This window comes from Taudactylus pleione, unplaced genomic scaffold, assembly GCF_031769625.1.
Source record: "Taudactylus pleione unplaced genomic scaffold, aTauple2 ptg000631l, whole genome shotgun sequence".
Taxonomy (NCBI): Eukaryota; Metazoa; Chordata; class Amphibia; order Anura; family Myobatrachidae; genus Taudactylus; species Taudactylus pleione.
Genome location: NW_028285033.1, coordinates 1,670,303 through 1,685,547, shown reverse-complemented (window position 1 = coordinate 1,685,547; position 15,245 = coordinate 1,670,303). Strand labels below are relative to the sequence as shown.

Genomic DNA, 15,245 nt, shown 5'->3' with positions numbered 1-15,245 from the left:
GCTACCATTTCTATATTACATTCTATAATATCTGATTGGTTGCTATGGGCCACACATCAGATGCTACCATTTCTCTATTACATTCTATAATATTGGATTGGTTGCTATGGGCCACACATCAGATGCTACCATTTCTATATTACATTCTATAATATCGGATTGGTTGCTATGGGCCACACATCAGATGCTACCATTTCTATATTACATTCTATAATATCTGATTGGTTGCTATGGGTCACACATCAGATGCTACCATTTCTATATTACATACGATAATATCTGATTGGTTGCTATGGGCCACACATCAGATGCTACCATTTCTATATTACATTCTATAATATCTGATTGGTTGCTATGGGCCACACATCAGATGCTACCATTTCTATATTACATTCTATAATATCTGATTTGTTGCTATGGGCCACACATCAGATGCTACCATTTCTATATTACATTCTATAATATCGGATTGGTTGCTATGGCCACACATCAGATGCTACCATTTCTATATTACATTCTATAATATCTGATTGGTTGCTATGGGTCACACATCAGATGCTACCATTTCAATATTACATTCTATAATATCGGATTGGTTGCTATGGCCACACATCAGATGCTACCATTTCTATATTACATTCTATAATATCGGATTGGTTGCTATGGGCCACACATCAGATGCTACCATTTCTATATTACATTCTATAATATCTGATTGGTTGCTATGGGCCACACTTTCACTTTTCATCTTTAGAAGGTTTGAGAAACCTCTTATTAACAACCAGGAGCTGCTGATGGCATGTACCTCATGGAATGATTTCGAATGAATGACAGTAATGGAAGCACACTGTGGGAGGCAGAGAGGTGGAAGCGGCTGCCGTCCGCATAGATCAGAAGCAGCAGACAACAGGCGTCACATCTCCTGGTGGTATCCACCTATGTCACTGTGGAGGTGTAGCTACACATGGTCCCTCTGTCAGCACAGTCTTCATGAGAAGTGGGTTTGCAGGTAGCATGTATTAGAATTGGCAGGCCACAGGTTTTACAGCATTCCCGATTATATCTCCTAACATCACCATGGGGGCGGGGCTACACAGAGTTCCTCTAGCATCGGATCCTAATTTAGCCACATCATTTTTGTATAGCAGGTCTTCCTACGAAGGCTATAGAACCGTGGTTCCAAAAACTTTTTCGAATCCCTGCACCCTAGATTATCAGTATTTTTATCACGGCACCCCTGGGTCAAAAGTTTCTTATTGAGTAATTCGGCAGAAATTAAATGAAGCAAATTGTATTTATATGTTGCCCTTATGTTCAGTTTTGTGGTGGTTGACACAGGGCTGTGCTTCTTTTTGTCCACAAATTTTTTGATAGGCAAAACCACTGCTAATGACTGCCAATCTCACTGACTAAAAATCATTTTATTTGATACTGGTCCACCAACCTGAGGCACCCCTGCAAATGCCCTGAGGCACCCACATTTGGGAACCACTGATATATGGATGAAACAAGTGACAGCACTGGAGACCTGATTAGAAAAAGAAGAAAAAAAGGACAAAAAAGGAGAAACATGAGGACAGCAAACCGGTGAGAATGGAATACTAGCCCCGCACAATTGGCAATATTTTGCCACAGCGAGGGTGTGGCCCTAATGGGTCCACGCCCCAAAGGGGTAATTTGCATTTACTCTCTGAGCTTTTCCCAAAGAGAATTAGGCTACAATGAAAAGAAAAGTTGTGCATGATGAAATTGTCCTTATGTTGTGTATTAAAAAGGACATACACAGTTTAACAAGCCAAGCACTTCAGCGAGGGACATTTTTGTGGCTGAAATGCTTGGTTTGTTTGGGACCCAACAAAACAAGCTGCCAATGGACTTAAGGTGGCTAACAGTATTGTTAATCATATCTGCAGTTGTAATATGTCATTATCATCCTCACCATCACCCTCATCAGTGTTTATTATCATCTAACAATATTAGCTCATCCCCACTGGAATCCACCATTACAGAAGTCTCTGTACTTTGTTGTAATTGGCGACACAGGTTTTCCTCATAGAATTCGTAGTTCATTTTTATGAACATCAGTTGTTCCACATTTTGAGGAAGCAGCCTCCTACTGTATGTCGATCACTCACAAGGAACCTGGCTGTGCTAAACACTTTCCGAGTACACACTGGAGGGTGGGCCGCTTAAGTAAAGCAAAGCTAGTTTGTACAAGGGGCTCCAAATTCCCTTTTTTTTGGGACGGTGTGACCATGAAAATTTGTACATTGTCATTAAAATATTCCTCCACTGCTTAGTGTATCAGATTGAGTCACAGTAGAGGTGTCACGTTTATTTGACGTACATTTTCCCTTTATTAGAGGTGATGTTTTTTTTAACATTGTTAAAATAGTGCTTAGATTTCAGGTGCCCTTTCTTAAACCTTCTTTCCCCTTGACCACCAGCTTTAGTAGATGTTGAAGTACTATCATGACTGGCAGGAGCTGCAGTACTAGTACTGGGTTGCTGCTCCTGCTCTTCTATCGACTGATCCATATTGACTCACAACACTCCTAGTAATGGCACTCTAATGAAATTATTCTTTTAACACTGTGCCTGAACCCACACCATATTTTGTAAGTGTTTTATTTCTGTTTTTAACACAGTGCCTCACTGCACTTCTAGTAATGGCACCCTAATTCCGTTATTTTTAACACAGTACCTGAACACACAACAGTTTTATTTTAATTTTCTTTAACACAGTGCCTGAACATTTTATTTAAATATTTCAGAACACAGTGCCTCACATTGCTGCAGCCCACAGTGCCACAGTTTTTTTTTTTTCTTTTAATGACCGTGCCCCTTCAACACAGTGCTCCTAATGATGTTTTTTAGGGCCTGGCCATTAACACACAACACAGTGCTGCAGCCCACACTCCTCAGTGCCTCTACAGTGCCTCTTTAACACAATGCTTCTAATAATTTTTTTATGCCCAATTGTCACTGTAGGTATAACACAGTACTTCAGTCCACTCCTAATGGTGTTTTTTTAGTGCCTCACAGTGCTGCAGCTCAGTCCCATACCCTCTCCCTCCGGTCTCCTGTGTGACACGGTGCCGATCATGAGGGAGGGACTTTAATATGCAATCCAAAACATGCAAGAGCTGACAATGGGAAGATGGCATTTTGCCTTGCATTAGCGCTGATTGCTAAGGACAGTTCTTATCGGAATAGCTGTCCTTTGTGGTACTGATCACATATGTTAGCCAATATATGATCAGTAAGGATGTGGTGACTGGTGGTATGTACTCTGCAAGGTTAGTACTCTCCCAGAAGGTGCAGGAGACTCCAGATTTTTCAGATAGTCCCCCGCACTCCCTCCAGGAGTAGGCGGATTTCTCACATCCCACCACTTCCTAGTGAAATTGTACAGGTTGGTAAGATAAATCAAGATGACCAGCTCTGTAAGGAGGAGGTGTGGCTAAAATGATTAAATAGTTTAATTTTAGCTCCGCCCACTCCCAATTGGCAGCATTTTGCATGTAACCAGCCAATGAGCGGCCGCTACATATAAAGCAGCCTCTGATTGGCTGGCGGGCCGTGGAATTTCCCGAGGAGGCTCATCAGCTGGCATTCGTGAAGTATTGGTATGTTTGCCAACACACATAGCAACACTTGTCCGTATGGGTTCGGTTACTCGGTTTGTTATGTTGCCAAGTCCCCTGGATGCTATGGAGAGCAGTGCGAGGATGGAGGTGAGTATAGGATCTTTATTCCAGGTACTCCAAATGGATTCTACATGAGAGAAGTGGACCGACCAGCTGGCACAGGTAAGTATGTGTGAGGTAGGTAGGTGTGTAATAAAGTTTTACATTAGACAGTGTCTGTGTTCTGTCTTTTTTTAAACTTTATTTTACAGTGGGGGTACGGGTGCTGGCACTTGTAGTTCCACAAGTGCAAAAGGGCAGGCGTGCTGGCACCTGTAGTTCCACTATAAAATACAATATTTTATAACTATTTAACACATTATTACCCCCGTGCCCACAGCCCAGAGGGGCGGGGAAGAGCCCCGGACTTCAGCCCAAGCCTGGTATCGATACCCCTAAGTCGCTAAACAGAAATAATTGCTTTCCAGGCTTTGATTGTGGTTCCAAAGCACAAAAAGTTCTTATTGCAACAAAAAGAGAGTTACACACTTTGATCTAACGCAATTAGTGCAAAAGACAATTAAATACAAAAGTACAGCCAATACATACGCTAGCGCTCTGGATCCAGATTTCCCGGTGTCGAAGCCGAATAATTGGCTGAGACAGGATCGGTTCAAAATTAAATCTGCGCGACGCCATTTTGCGAATGGCAATGAGACGCCATTTTGCGACTGACCGCCCAGCGCCATTTTAGTGAATCTCGCCCATTATAAGTACATACGGCGATGCTATTATTTAGCGTCGTGCGATTCCCACGCAATAGAAGTTAAAAGTCCTCACCATATAAATACAGACAGTCACTAAAACATATAAAATGATTAACCCTGCAAACACGTACCATGGTGTACTCCCCAAACACATAGTCGCACAAAGCTAACTAGTGTCTTTTCTCAATTCCCCAATACTTACACACTGCACACTTACATAAAAGGTTCCCTAGCAGTAAAGTGTAATATTCAATGTTTATTCAGTATTATTAATGTTGTGAAATAAATTTAATTTGATATCTAAGATTTAGTACATGGTAAGCAGACCGTGTTTGGTGTTGTACTGATCCACTGTGTCTTTGCAGATTCCCGGTACCATCGGTGAGAAGATCGCAACATGTGTCTGCAAACTATGGACTATAGAGAGGTAAATATTAAAATGTACTCTGTAATATAGCCAGCTTAGATTTATTATGCAGTTGGAAACAGGACACAAAGAGCTTGTGGAGACTGGTTTGTGTCCATACGAATTAACTTATGAACTATACTGTACAAGAAGAACCAGGAAGAAGAACCAATGGAATCATGCCAAACTGTTCTATTGTATTGCCTATCTCTGTAACAGTATATATGTGGGTTCTCTAAACTTGGATGCCAGTCTGACTGCTTTGCTGCTGATGGAGGTTTCTATTTTGATGCCGGTATCTGGGTCCAGAGCGTGTGCGTATGTAACAACTGTACCTTGGGTCTGTATGATTTATTTGTGCAAATTGTATTTAGATCACAGCGTGTAACCATCTGTTTTTATATTGAATAATAACTTTTTGTGCTTTGGAACCACACTCAAAGCCTGAAAGCATTTATTTCTTGTGCAGCTCATTACACTAAATAGCGACAATTTTAGAAGGTATAGGTAGGTAGGAATTGATAGCGGCATCAAACGTGAAGCCTCCCTCAAAGAAAGAAAGAAGATGACTGACTATAGGACCGAGAGCGCTAATTTATATATATTACAGAGAGTGGACAATACAGTAGAAATGAGCTGGCATAATTCCATTGGTTCTTGCTCTTGGTTCTTCTGGTACAATGCAGGTCATAGGTCAGTTTGTCCAGTGATAGTTCAGCCCTCCAACGGCTCTTTGTGTATCTTTCCCACCGATGAATGAGTTTAAACTGGTTAAGACACTACATTACAGAAGTATACATCCTAATTCATAACTCTCTATAATCCATAACTTGCAGACGTATGTTGCGATCTCCTTGCCAATGGAACCGGAGATCTGCAAATACAAAGTGATTTAGAATGATACCAAACATGGCCTGTCTACTATGTACTAAACCTTAGATATCAAATACATTCATTTCACAACATAATTGATTGCGAATAAAACCTCTAATATCCTTGATGCTAGGGAACCTTTTATTAAGAGTATGCATGTATGAGCATGGGACTATTGAGTAAAGATGCTAGTATGCATTGTGCGTCTTCGTGTTTGTGGTGTACAACATAAAATGTACTTTGTGGGGTTGTTCATATTATATGTATTAGTAAATGTACGTATTGGTATTGTGAGGACTTTTAACATTGTGCAGTAGCAGACGCACAACGCTAATAATCATAACATAGCGCTGTACACGAAGTTATCGTGTAGACGATGCAAAATGGCATTGTGCAGACAACGCAAAATGGCGTTGTGCAGATACCAATTTTACAACTTTGGTCTCAGCTAACCATCCGGCTTCGACAGTCCACCCTTTGATGGCAAACAATACGCTATCACCTACTTTTCTTAATCTATTCAGTCATACACTATAAAATACTATTTAATGTTATATTATGGGATGGCACAATTCGGTCATTAAATCATCAATAATGCGCCCCTGGGAGGGACATAAAACTACCCTTATACGCACACCGCGGATCTCGGAAGATCATGGGAAAGATGTGGGGATGCACCTAACCTATAAAGGAAGTCTTGAAGGGGATAGGGGCTTACATTATTTAAGATGTTTACAAATACCATTCAATAATACATTTCATGCATGTCTAAATCTATACATTATCTGATGGTACATTCTAGTTCAGGATTGTAATGCAGTTCTTCATTTACCTTGGTATTCATACTATTACTACTAACCACCATCATAATTTAATTCTCCCGGGTTACCTTAGCATTACTTTTTCCACACTTTAACACAGTAGGAACACATCTGACACACAAGCCAATTACTAAGATGACAACTAATATTAGGATCAGGAGTTTACCTACGCTAGCAACCATTTCCTGGACCCACTCTCCTCGACCGGAGAACCATTTTACAGGGTTCAAACACGAGAACCACTCTTCTACCTTTTCCTCTATCTCAGTTAATGAGGCATTATGGTTCTTTCGAAATTCCCATTTCAGCTGCAGAATCTCATCCATCTTCCGGTCTATCACCTCCTTGGGATCACTAGTATTATTTGATGTAAGTGCAACACTTGACACAAATTTGGGTGGCCAGAGTCACACAGTATCCACCAGTAACAGCTGTTAAATAATTTAACACTAGTCTATGTTGCACAAGTTCTTTCTTATAGGCCTGTAGCTCCTTGCCTGTGTACCTGAACGTGTCATCATACATCTCGGTGATATTATCTATTAATTTAGCAAGGTCTTGGATGTATCTAAAATTTAAAGTACCCCGAGCGAACCTGGTGGGATCTAATGTTACCAAAATCTGGAAGCCAGTTGTTTTGCTAATCAACTGTGTGGCTGTACATCACCAGGTATCATGTTTCTTTTGTCTCTGTGTTCATACTGTGTATGAAGATATGGTGATGGTGTGTTTTTATGAATGCCAAGCATTTCACAATGTGTAAGGGTCATAACCTCTGGGAGTACCCTTCCCAGATAACATAAACCTTCAGAACTCGGAGTGAGCCACTTGTACACTTTCCTTCCACATATATAATACACATCGTCTGGGAGTACATAGGGAATAGAATGCATCATTACCATTAAGCACATTTCTATGACAACGGACCCTATCCCAGGTTCTCCCATTTGGCTAATACATGTCTCTGGTTATATGATATCTGCACAGGACCCTACTGGTACTCTGCCAACCATCTCCTTGATGGAACTATGAGTATACCTATACTGGAAATATCTCCCACTGTTAGTAATGTCATGTACAAGTTTATCATCTAGTGGTCCATTATCAACTCTGAGTGAGAAGGTCATTGCCTGATTGTTCCCGGTCACCTCCCAACTTCCTGGTTTATTGGAATTGGTGAAGTTTAAACATGAGAGTTCTATCTACTTGGTACGGGTGGAGCTTAAAATTTGGAGGTTTGGACTTAATGAATATCCCGTCTAGCATTTTTCCCTTATGTAATCCAAGAACCTCAGAGACATTTAATGAAAATGGTACTAAAGCTACATTATGTTGTCCCTGAGGCACATGAGTGCAAACCCAACACTCAGTCTGGTTTAAGACCTTACCCACTAAGGAATGGTAATCCTCTAAAGGATGCTCGCCCAAATACAGATTACTCTTGGACTGGCATCGCTGGATGCATTTTTCATCAATTAGGGATCCACAGTTTGCACGCATACAGTATTCCTCAGACAATAGACCTTCACACTGACTCCGAGTTTCTAGGATGACAGATCTCTTAATTACTGTACTGGGTTTTGCCAAATACCACCCTAATGGTTTTATCGCTCCTAATCCTGACCCCACTCCATCGATATCACCATCAACCTCCCTCTCCATCATCTGTCCTCCATCACAGAACAGAAAATCCTGAAACAAATGAATATGATGAGAACCCTGGAAGGAAACACAACCCCAGCCCACCACTCCATTGCTGGAATAGTGGTCTGCAAATTTCTCTAGCTCAGGTGTTCCACTGCAAACTCTAACTCTCCCGGAACAGGCTCGCAATTGACAGGTCCACGTTATCTGTCTCAACTCCGCCTTGTATCTCCACCAGATAGTTGACCTTTCTGCAGTGAGTGGAATGGACCCAGGTATCTCGCTCTGCCACTTTCAAGGATGTCGTACTTGTCAGCAACACTTGATATGGGCCTTCCCACTGATCTGTCAGACAACCTGAACGTAAAAAATTTCTAATCATAACAAATTCTCCTGGTTCAACATCATGACAGTTTGTTTCTGGCATATTAGGTGATAACCTTTTCAGTTTCTGCTGTTGCTATTTCAGCTGTATACTCATTGTTATGAGATACTTCCCAGTAACCTCGTTGTTGCTCTTCAAATCCTCCTGTGGACTTACAATCAAATGAGGCTACCTACCAAACAGTATCTCAAAGGGTGACAGATTAAGAGGAGGTCTAGGAGTGGTCCTGATACTATGGAGGACTAGCGGTAAGGCTTCTGGCCATCCTAATCCAGTTTCAGCCATGGCCTTACTAAGTTTGTTCTTAATAGTACTGTTCACTCTCTCCACCTTTGCGCTGGCTTGCGGTCGGTAGGGGGTGTGAAGTCTACTATTAATACCCATTAACTTACACATGTTCTGGAAAACATCTCCAGTGAAATGAGTACCCCTATCACTTTCTATGATTCTAGGGATACCATATCTGCATACAAATTCCTGAACAATCTTTTTAGAAGTAAAAACAGCAGTATTAGTGGCCGCTGGATATGCCTCTACCCAATTAGAAAACACCTCTGTACAAACTAATACATACTTGAGATTCCTGCAGGGTGGTAATTGGATGAAATCAATTTGTATTACCTGAAAAGGTCCATCTGTCGGAGGGATGTGGGATGGCTCGGTTAGTATTGTTTTTCCTAAAGCATGACATGCAGGACATTGCCCTCTTTTCAGCTTGTGAAGAAAAACCCGGTGCACACCAATACGCTCTGACCAACTTGCACATACCTTGCTTTCCCAGGTGAATCAGACCATGCGCTGCCTCAGCCAAGTTTGGGTAGTATGCCTTGGGTGCCACCGGCTTACCTTGTCCATCTCTCCAGAGTCCAGAGGACTCCTGTCCACATCCCTTTGATCTCCAGAGTGCCTTTTCCTGAATGGAACACAAATTTTGCATCTCAATAAATTTCTGCGTATCAATTGCCTGAAAAACCATCATTTGATTAACTGGTATATTAACTCTTAACCCTGCTGCCCATTTGCCAGCTTCGTTTGCTCTGTTATTGCCCAGTGGGACTTGGTATGGAATCCCGGCTGCCGCATGGCCAGCAGTTCGATTCACGGCAGCGGCAGCACGACAGATCAGCAGAGCCCGGCAGCGGAAGCCCGACAGCGCTGGAATTCCCGATCATTCCTAAGGTAAGTATAAACTAACCTTACCCCCTAACCCTCCTTAGGGGTGCCTAACAGTAACCTTCCCCCCAAGTGCCTAACCCTAATCCCCCCTTCCCTGCTGCCTAAACCTAAGTTCCCGGGGGGGTGCCTAACCCTAAGTCCCCCGGGGGTGCCTAACCGTCCCCCTAGCCTAACCCTAAGTCCCCCCCGGGTTCCCTAACCCTCACCCTCCCCCGCAGCTGTCCGCTCGCGGCGCCCGGCATCCCTTCGATCGGGATGCCGGTCGCCTGTCTTCCGGCGTTGGGAAAATGTCAGGCGTCTTCATCTAGACGCCGGGCATTTCACCCTCGCCGGGATATGACAGTCGGGAAGCTGGCTGCCGGTATTAAGGCAGCCGGTTTCCTGATTGTATACCTACCCAGTGACACTGGGTCTCCTTCACATGTATGGGCTTTACATTTGATGACAGCTACTGCCTTTGGTAGTTGGATTGCTGTCAAGAGTCCTTTTATGTGGTGTGAGTGTGCAACTGGTGTGCCTGCTGCTGTCATAAAATTTTGTAGACGCCAAAGAGTCCCGAAATCGTGAACTACCCTGAAGGCGTACCTAGAGTCAGTGTAGATATTAGCTGACTTACCTTCTGCCAGTTCACACGCTCTCCTTAATGCCACCAGTTCAGCCACCTGTGCTGAATGAGGTGGACCAAGTGGCTCAGCTTCTACAACATCCTCGTCATCTACAACAGAATAACCTGTGCATAATTCTGTGTCAGTTTGTCTATGACAACTCCCATCCGTGTAAAACGTCAAATCTGCATTTTCTATTGGTTTATCACATATGTCAGGTAGTGCAGTAAAGGTCTGATTCAAATATTCCATACAATCATGTGTATCACTATACCTGCAAAACTCACCTTCAACCAGCGACTCACCTCTCTTCACCGTGTATTCTGAGGCACATATGGTAAATATGTTACTGGGTTTAAGGTACTGCACTGTTTAATGGTGATATTTGCAGGTGCCATTAGAGCTAGTTCCCATTTTGTGAACCTAGCTGAGGAAGTATGTCTGGTTTGGGCAGAATTCAGCAAAGCAGATACAGCATGGGGTGTATAAACAATCATATCATGGCCTAATACTACATCCTCACTTACTGACCAAAAGAGCAGTTGCTGCTACACTTCTTAAACACGTTGGGAGTGATTTTGCCACAATGTCCAATTGTGCACTGTAGTTTGCTACAGGTCTACTTTCATCACCATGTTTTTGTGTGAGGACACCTGCCGCGCAACCATCAGCCTCCGTACAATATAAATCAAAAGGTTTTTCATAATCTGGTATTCCCAATGCAGGTGCTCTTGTCAGACTATACTTAAGGTTAAGGAAAGCCTGCTCTGTTTCCTCAGTGTGTGTGACAGGTCAGGTTTTGAGGATGACACCAATTCCTGCAAAGGTAAGGCCAAAATAGAAAAACCTGGGATCCACGTTCTTCAGTATACACACATGCCCAAGAAAGTATGGATTTCCTGTTGGTTCTGCGGTAGTGTCTTGGTCTGTATTCTGTCGGTTGTCAAATGTCGTAGCCCCTGGGTTAGACAGTGTCCCAAGTATTTAACCTTAGTCTGGCATAGCTGTCATTTGTCCTTAGCAACCTTGTGTCCTGTCTGTGAGAGATGAAGCAATAACAGTTTAGTATCATTTAAACATGACACAAACGAATCAGAGAACAACAACAAATCATCTACATATTGAATTAGAACAGATCCATTGCCTGGTTGAAAAGATTGCAAACAGTCGTGTAAGGCTTGAGAGAAAATACTGGGGCTATCTATGAAACCCTGGGGCAATAGTGTCCATGTATATTGTACCCACCTGTAGGTGAATGCAAAGAGATACAGGGTGAAGAGGGACAGAGAAGAAAGCATAACATAGGTCAATGACAGTAAAATGGGTTGTAGATGGTGGAATTTGCAAGAGGATGACAGCTGGATTGGGCACTACGGGGAATTGGCTCTCAACTACTTTGTTTACACCCCTAAGATTCTGTACTAACCTATAACCCCTCCCCCCAGCCTTCTTTACTGGAAAATGGGACTATTAGCTGGGCTAGCTGTACGGATTAAAATCCCCTGTAACAACTTCAATTATTGGATAAACCCCCAGTTCTACCTCTGGCTTTAACGGATATTGGGGAATTTTTGGAGCTAGCCTATTACTTTTTAAATTTACCATTACAGGAGATACATTTGCCATCAATCCAGTGTCCTGTCCATCCTTGTTACAAAGTGAACCCGGTATTTGAGATAACATCTCTTTTACTTGGGATGGGTTCTGTTCTAAAATGGTAGAGTGAAGCATTAACCTTTGTGGAGTGTCCAATATATCCCTTACCTCATGCGCAACCTTCTCTGGGATATCTAGAAATATACCATCAGGGGTACAGTAAATGACACATCCCATCTTACATAACAAATCCCTTCCCAGTAGGTTAGTAGGAGCTGCTGCCGCCAGAAGAAAGGAATGCCTAGTTTGCAGCGGCCCGTTTAGTAATCTCTGCAGATTTGGTTAGAGGATAATGCTGCACTTTACCCGTTACTCCCATTGCTGGTACTGTCTTGTTTGTCACCTATAAATTTGATGGAGAATTTAGAACAGATCTGGTCGCCCCTGTGTCTACAAGAAAAGAGTGTTTAGTACCAGCTATATCTAATGTCACTGTAGGCTCTTCCCTAGTACTCTCAGTTAACCTGACTGGCTGTAGACTACAGGTATGACCTGACCCCTAGAGCTGACTATCATTCTCCAGTAAAGCATTCACGGCCACTATGTGAGCTTCTGACTGCTGAGGATTTCCTACATTCTGCTGGTATCCTTTTGGTATGAACCTATGTATTTTCTTATTATTTGTCCCCCCATTTCTCTCTTGACAGTATCTACTTATGTGTCCTTTCATGTGTAACATCTTATGTTGGAAAGTTGTCGTGTAGGTTGTTGTGCATGGACAGTTTGTGGTTGCGTGTGGTATGAGGTTTGTGGCTGGGTATGTTGATATGTGTTTTGTGGCTGTGTGTGGTATGAATTTAGTGGCTGTGTGTTTTTCATTCCTTCTAAAGCTTGAATGCTAACAGCCATTGGCTTCTCACTTTGCGTTTCCTTTTTCCTGAGGATGTTTTTATCATGTTCTATAGCTGACTCCCTGAGGGCATCTACAGTAATTCCTCTCCAGTTAGGCTGAGAGGTTTGAACCCTGGTCTTTAGAGTGTCTTTAAGACCATCCATAAGTACCGTGACAGCTACTTCCCTGTGGTGTGTGTTGTCTTTTATATTTTCTATACCTGTATATTGGGATATTGTCAGCAGTGCTCGGGTGAAATAATCTGCTGCAGACTCACTATCCTTTTGCCTGATGGTGAAATTTTTGCTCCAGTTCACTACTACTCGAAAATATACGGCCAATTGAGTGACTATACGTGTAATGTTACCTTGATTGTTCTCCTCAGTTAAGGGACTATAGGGGCCTATTCATTAACCGTAAAAATTCAATGGAGATAATTAGCTTTAGAACTCTCATGGAGTTCTAGCTAATTATAGGTGGAATTCAGCATTCCACCTCTCCATAAGTATCTATTCCGGAAAGCTGTCAATTTTGCGATGACAGCTTTTCGGGAAATAGATACTTTTCCCTCTCTACACTACCTTATCTCATCTAGAAACAGTGCTGCGCATGCGCTGTTACATCTGTAAAACCAGCGCATGCGCAGCACTGCCTACAGATGCGTTAAATTTCGTACCCCCCCCCCGACACCCCCCACCCCCCGACTTACCTGTCCGCGCAGCAGCCTCCGGCTCCGTCCTGCTGGTCTGTCATGTTTCCCAGCAGACCACATGACAGGTTAGAAAAAAAATAATAATTTTTTTCATTTTCTAAACTTTCTTGTGCTCTGCTGGGGAGCACACATGACAGATCAGCCTCCGGAGCCTGAGGACGGAGCAGAGCGCCGGAGGGACTCATCGGGGGACGTGCACACGCTGATACAGGTAAGTGGATTCTGCTATTCGCCACCTCACAGTGGCGAATAGTAACTGCATCAAATTCCGAAAATTTATAATTTTCGGAATTTGATGAATACCACAATTTCCACATCCCCATACTAATGTACTAATACTAACGTACTAATGTATGGGGAGTGTGGAAATTAACGCAGGGGAACTTAGCAAGGAGATATCTGTGATATCTCCTGTGTTAAGTCTGTTCATGAATACCAAAATAACGTTATTTAAGGAAAATGTCCTTAAAAACGTTATTTTAGTGTTGATGAATAGGCCCCTATCTCCATTGAATACACAATCTGTGATAAACTTTTTCACATCGGTATTCGATGGAAGACATGCCCTTAATACCATTCGCCAATCTTTGTTGGTTGGCTCATGAGCATTACCTAAATCTTTTACAAATTTTTTCTACTTAGCTAATTATTTTCGGGAAATTCTGTCATTATTGAATATAACTCTGCTCTTGTCCATGGACAATGCATTGCTACATCCCTTGTGGGTACTACACCATTTACGTCCGGATTCCCATTGGGAACAGTTATTGTCCTACCACTTAGACACCTACCACGTTGCTATTTTTAGGGTTACTTATGGGAACTTTTACCTTAGTACTCTGGGGGTTCAATCTGTTACTACTATGCACTGTATTACTTTCATCAATTTCTACTGTTGGTATAACTGATGGGATCCCTTCTGCTGATACAGCTGGTTGGATCACTTCCCTTTCTAGGTTTAGTGCTGTGTGTAACAGATTTACTGCATATGCAACGGCTGACATTCCAACAGGTTCATCATCTACACAAACATTTTCCTTATGATTACTCAGGATAGGGTACAAATTACTTGTTACATTTTTATCATTTTTAGTATCGGCTGTACCATCACCTTTAGCCACATAGGGCGGTGGAGGTGCGCATGCGCGAATACCTATACCTTTAGCGCTGCTACCTTGCGGTGCGTGTACGCTACATTGTGGTGCGCACCCGACGCTAACAAGCGCCACATGACGCTACTTTGAGGTGCATGCGCAATGCTGTTTTGCGTCGCGTGCACACCCTTTTGCGTAGTGCTCACGACGCTACTTAGCGGCGCGAGCACGCCACTCAACCACGTGTTCCCCTCATGCTGCCATAATTTCAAACAATCATTATACTTTACTCGTTTCTTTAGAGATATCATCACTCAGATGCCAGCTCTAAAATGATTCTACACCTCCACATCAAAACTGGCAATTTTAGGAAAAGGTTTCACACATCTCTCGGTCATATTAACCCTTACATCACAGTACGCAGTTGCATACGCACCATACTCTGTATACATTATATGCCTTGCTGAACCTGTCGGCCCTTCCAAAAGCAGCACATCGTCGACCATTCCCAGCGTCTGCTTAGCACCCATCTGGGAAAATGCTGAGCAACTTACCGCTAGTGAATGTGGACCAGTGAACGATTCCTATGGAACTTCATTCACGCACTCCTATCACGTTGTGCACAACCGGCTCACTAACCGTTAT

At 42.7% G+C, this 15,245-nt stretch overlaps 1 protein-coding gene across 2 annotated transcripts in view; it reads left to right on the top strand.

The window, feature by feature from the left end:
* Nucleotides 1-15,245, top strand: part of CUNH1orf115 (chromosome unknown C1orf115 homolog) — an 86,858-nt gene that overhangs the window by 64,755 nt on the left and 6,858 nt on the right. The window contains exon 2 of one of the 2 annotated variants that reach the window (XM_088454764.1): nucleotides 4,762-4,823. The exons of the other annotated variant lie outside the window; for it this stretch is intronic. Coding sequence (XP_088310890.1) covers nucleotides 4,762-4,823 — 62 coding nt within the window. The remainder of the gene's footprint in view (nucleotides 1-4,761; nucleotides 4,824-15,245) is intronic. 2 annotated transcript variants of the gene reach the window in all.